Source organism: Myotis lucifugus, unplaced genomic scaffold (assembly GCF_000147115.1).
Source record: "Myotis lucifugus unplaced genomic scaffold, Myoluc2.0 scaffold_11055, whole genome shotgun sequence".
NCBI classification, from domain to species: Eukaryota; Metazoa; Chordata; class Mammalia; order Chiroptera; family Vespertilionidae; genus Myotis; species Myotis lucifugus.
Genome location: NW_005882103.1, coordinates 35 through 5375, shown reverse-complemented (window position 1 = coordinate 5375; position 5341 = coordinate 35). Strand labels below are relative to the sequence as shown.

The 5341-nt window shown below is 40.0% G+C and overlaps 1 protein-coding gene across 1 annotated transcript; it reads right to left on the bottom strand.

Moving 5' to 3' along the window:
• Window positions 1–118: 118 nt before the first annotated feature.
• Window positions 119–4575, bottom strand: LOC102435639 (cilia- and flagella-associated protein 43-like; the record flags this gene model as incomplete). The annotated part of the gene is made up of 4 exons (XM_014451268.2): window positions 119–238; window positions 3134–3259; window positions 3866–3946; window positions 4486–4575. Coding segments are annotated over 4 exons (417 nt in total), but the record flags the coding sequence as incomplete, so codon positions are not given.
• Window positions 4576–5341: the final 766 nt, after the last annotated feature.

The window sequence follows — 5341 nt, the reverse complement described above, 5'->3', positions numbered from 1 at the left end:
CAGGGCCAGAGCCCCTAGGACCTTGGTGCCAGAAAGGATGTTGGTCAATATCCCAAGAACACTGAGAGGACCTGGAAACTCATTTTTTAAAAAATTATGTAAGGAATCTTTTATTTACCTGGTTGATAACCATTTCTGCCTTCACTCTCCTTTCAAAGAGTCTTTTCAAATATTCATCAAAATTCTGTGTGCTTTCTTGAATTGAGTTTTGAAGTTTCCTCAATTCTGCTTCTAAGGACTGAAAGAAAGGAAGTCAACAGCAAAGTTAACGTTTAGGGACATCAAATGTCGCAGGAAGTGATGTTCACATTTTGCCACAAGGGAGGGGCAGGTGGCAGGCAAGTCTTGAGTGGTGTTCTAGGTTCTTCGGCCCCCTTCAATCAGAGATGTTGTACCTGGATTTGTTTAATAGGTTGTGAGTCTGAGATTTTTGCTGAAAAACATTTTACTGAAAAAAAGAAAGTTAAAAATCACTGATCATTACTAATGATGCAGGTGGCAGTAAGCCTAGAAAAACAAGTCTCAGCAAATCTTTCCAGAAAATTCTGACTCTATACAGGACAGAAATTGCCAGGCACACATCCAGCCTGGAAAAAGAAATCTTGATTTTTGTAAAAGCCATGAATATCTCTTCATAGAATTGTTTAGATTTTAAGGAAATAAGAAGGGAATATATATTCTTCCTTGTTTTTTGGTATGTTTTATTTTTCTAAGCAGTTCTACATCAGGTAAAAAAAAAGTCCCACCTCCTTTTATGTTTTTAAAAATATGTTTTTACTGATTTTTAGAGCAAGAGAAAGAGAGAGGGAGAGAGATAGAAACATCGACGAGAAACAGCAATCAACTGCCTCTTTTTTCTTTAAGTTTTATCTTATTGTTTAAAGTATTACATATATGACTCCTTTTGGGGTTTGGCCCGGGGGGAGGTCAATGGAGGGATCAACTGCCTCTTGCACGTCCCCTTCTGGGGATCAAGCCCACAACCTAGGTATGTGCCCTGACCAGAAATTGTACCAGTGACCTCTTGGTGCAAGGGTCAAAGATTGGTGCTCAACTGCTGAGCCATACCGGCTGGTTCCCACCCCTTTTTAAAAAAATCCCACCAGGACATACAGCTAAGCATACACTAGGTAAGTGAAAAACTATGAGTTTACATTTTTAAAGAAAACAACAAGATCAATTCTAGACATGTTGCTACAATTTTTATCTTTAAATTTTTTGGTATCTTTTAAGTTTTGATATGACTTCAAATTTACAGAAAAGTTACAGTTGTACAAAGAATTCCCATATACTTTTAACCAATTTAATCAGCTGTTAATATTCTGCCCCATTTGCTTTATCACTTGCTCAATATCTATCCCCCTCCCCTCCTCCTCCCTTATTTATTTATTTATTTTTTAAAGATTGAGAAGGGAGAAATAGGAATGATCATAGTTTGTTTCTGGAGTTTTTTTTGAGGAGACACTGAGTAGTGGATTGACAGGAAAGTGGGATCAAAGGAATTCTTTAACTTTTTATTTTTAAGTAAGTAACAAGAATAGTAGAAAGAACTCCAGAATCTCCTTCAAAAAAGTCTTTTTCCTTTTCCTTTTGTATACAATGTAAAAGATTACAGCATGTGTATGTTGGTAGGAAAACTCCAGCAGAGAGGGGAAAATTGATGACGCAGGGGAAAGGCAAAGTGCTGGAGTAACCATGCTGCAGGGTGAGACCGGACGGTTCTAGTGCACAAGGGGAGGACCAGGCCTGGGTGGACGCAAGGCTGTTTCTTCCAGAAGAAACAGCAAGGCAGGGAGATTCTAGGGATTTACTTTAGGGGCTGGAAGACATAGTGGCAGAAGAGTAAGGGAAATCTTTTATTGCTTCTCTTCTCCAAGTGCAACAGAACATAAGGTGACAGGGGACTGGAGGTTGGAAGTTCGAGGCTAGAGACCACGTGAAGTGTAGGACCTGGGTACTTAAAGTGCGGTTGGCTCACTACCTGGCTGCTTGTTAGGATTCTGAGGGCGCTCCCATTTCCTGAGAATGATGGGATCCGAATCTGCATTTTTAACAAGCTCCCCAGGTGATGTGGACTAAGCTAGCAGGGAAATGGACTAGCTTTGCTGAGCAGGTGTCAGGACCTAATAAAGATTAAGGCCATTAGAGTGAAACCAGTCAGTATTTTTATTTTCTTTATCTACTGCAGGTGCAAGTGCAGAGAAGGCCAAGTGCTGGGCTTTGTCAAGGCTGGGTTTTACCAAGTGAGCATGACCAGGGAGCAGGGGGGTAAGGGTGTGGGCAGTGCAGTATCGTACTGTGCAGGACCACGGAGTAAATAACCACACTTTATTCCTATCCCCCAACTCCTTGCAATCTTTACTGCATTCAAAACTACTCATTTTGGCTTTCAGGTAAGTACTATCTTAAGATAAAATGCCAGGGCACTCTTAGAGGACTGCAGTGAATAAAAACATGACAGGTTAACAATAGGTTCAAAGAAATTGTTCATGAGATACAGCCACTGTAAAGCTGACAAACTGTCCTGCCTCAAATGATGGTATGATTTTATTTTCTTCACAGAGGAATAAATATTATTTATTTGGTTGTATACCATCAGCTTTTATATCTCCATTATAATTGTAAGCAATTTTGATGTGGGAATGTTTCTTCGCAATGGAAGGAGATAAAAGTAGACTGCATTGCAAAAATCTCAAATTAGAACTGTAAAGTGTGTGCTGGGCTGATGGTGTCCTTCCCTCAAGTCCTTTCCTTGAGACTGAGAGTAAATCAAGCAAGAGTATTACTGAACTCAAATAGCTGTAGACAATACAGAGCAGTGCCTTGAATATACTGTAATAGGTGTTCATGAAACATTTGAAGAATGATTGGAAAACCAAATGAATTGCAATAACATGGGAAATGTTGAAATCAGGAAGAACTTAAAAAATTTTAAATACATTCTTCTTGTTTTAAATTGTTCTAACACTTTAACTTTATATCCACCCACTTCCCTAAATTCTCTTCAAAATTTCAGTTGAAACACTATCCTTCAACTGCTGACGACAATGAGAAAATCAAGAACACTTAATTTGAAAATATACTGAAACAATAATGAATATGGTAGGATATATGAATTATTTGCACTTCTGACCTTTCTATACTTATCTCTTTCTTCATTTAACTCCCTGACTTTTTTCTCATAGTCTTTGAATTGTTTTCTTTCCTCTTCAGTCCATATAGCATCAGGTTTTGCCATGAAAGCAGGCTGAGGAATCACCTGAAGATAGAAAGGAAAGCATGTAGTGGAGCGCAAACCTATATGAAGCAGTACAATACAAGTTCAGGGCTATCATTACAGTTAAAAGCAAGGGCCCTTTAACACGGTATAGTTCTTCACAGTGGCAAGATAATAACCTGACACTTTGACCAAAATATAAGAAAAAAAAATGTTACAACTGTTTCTCTGTAACTTAAAGAGGTTGGACAGTTTGGGATATACCCAGACTCTTAGGTGACAGGTTTGGAGGTATGTGTTGATATCTTCATAGCTGGAACTACACCTGAGCTCCAGGGGCACCTATGTCAGGTGTCAAAGGGAATGTTTCTCTGGAGAATAACAGGTGCAGCATTATCCCTGCTTTCAGTGAGACCAAAACACTATGGTTGCTTGTTTTTGTTTGTTTGCCCTATTTGTCAGATTGAAAGGCAAGTCTGTGATTCCCAATATCTTATTTGTCTGATGTGGTATGTTTATAAGGTACTGGAGGTTGTTTACTTGTTGCTGTAGAATTTTAAAGCTCAGGTTCATATAGACAAAAATGGTCAAATGTAAATAGTTCTCATCACCCAAATTCCATTTTGATAAGGATGTCGGAAATCTCACCATTCTCAGAATATCTTCCTTCTTGACTTCCAGGACTCCTCCCATCATGTCCATCAGGGCTCGATGTCTGGTGTCATTAGCCTGGGAAAGAGCCAGGGTCAACAAGGGCAGGTAGCTGACCCAGGGATTGGACATTCTAGTGCAGTGATGGCGAACCCGTGACACGCGTGTCAGAGGTGACACGCAAACCCATTTTTTTGGTTGATTTTTCTTTGTTAAATGGCATTTAAATATATAAAATAAATATCAAAAACATAAGTCTTTGTTTTACTATGGTTGCAAATATCAAGAAATTTCTATATGTGACACGGCACCAGAGTTGAGTTAGGGTTTTCCAAAATGCTGGCACGCCGAGCTCAAAAGGTTCGCCGTCACTGCTATAGTGGTACCCCAGGCAGCATCCCACTCAATGTTAGAATGCCTGCATTTAGGAAGGGAAGGGTGAGCAGTGGCATGGAGGGGAGAGAGGAAGGCGGCCACTGAGATTCCAGTGACTCTGACCATGACAAGTGTGTTGGTATGTTTCTATAGTAGAGTTCAAGAACAACACTATTAACCCAAATTAGGAACAGGAACCCCTAAAGGAATGAGGGTTTTAGGTACTGTGCAAAACTGCATACCTGCGACTGAAGCCATTGCTCCATTTTTTGGGCTGCAAGCAATTCTTTTTTGGCTCTTTGCCAAGGAGGAACATGTTTTTGAATTGTAATCTGAAAGAAAAAAAATGTCGTTTTTTGCTGTTCTTCTTACAAAATTCAATTAAACTGTCCTTCCACACACTAAGAAGAGTTTAGAAGATATCAAGGGGATAAAGGGTATATCCAGATTTTACAACCAATTTCCTATATTTGGAATGAAGATAAGGTCTAAAATGAGAAGGTTGAAAAAAATAGTTATTTCTCTATTAGCTCTCTAAATCCATCTCTGTCACTAAAGAAATGAAACAGGGGACCTGGTTTAGATGGGAAGGGAAGGGGTCCAAAGAAGTGCCATCTAAGCCAAATCCTTCAGGATAGAGGTTCTGAGAGGTCAAAGCTTGGGACATTCAAGGAATTGTGAAAATGCAAGTGTGGCCAGAACAGAGCAAGGCAGGGAGAGCAGCTGGAGTGAAGGAGGCCCAGGGTGGGCCATCAGAAAGAGACTTGTGGGTGTTATCCAGAGCAGCTACTGCAGGGGTTAAGCAGGGAAGAACAAAATGGTTTATAAGATCACTCTCCTAAATGCAGAAGGGATTAGCATATGAGAGGAAGCAGTGGGCAGGGTTAATTATGTGCATACAAAGTGAGCCTAGAGCAGGGCCTCGGTGAGAGAAGCAGGTTGGGGTCCTTGTGTCTTAAGTCTTGTAGCTAGAGTCTGGCTCTGGAAGAACCGACTTCCTTAAACAAGTACCGTGGAGTGTAGAGGTTAAGAGGAAGTACTCGGAAGTATAATGATTGAGTTCAAACCCCAACTCTGTTACTTACTACCTTTGTAACT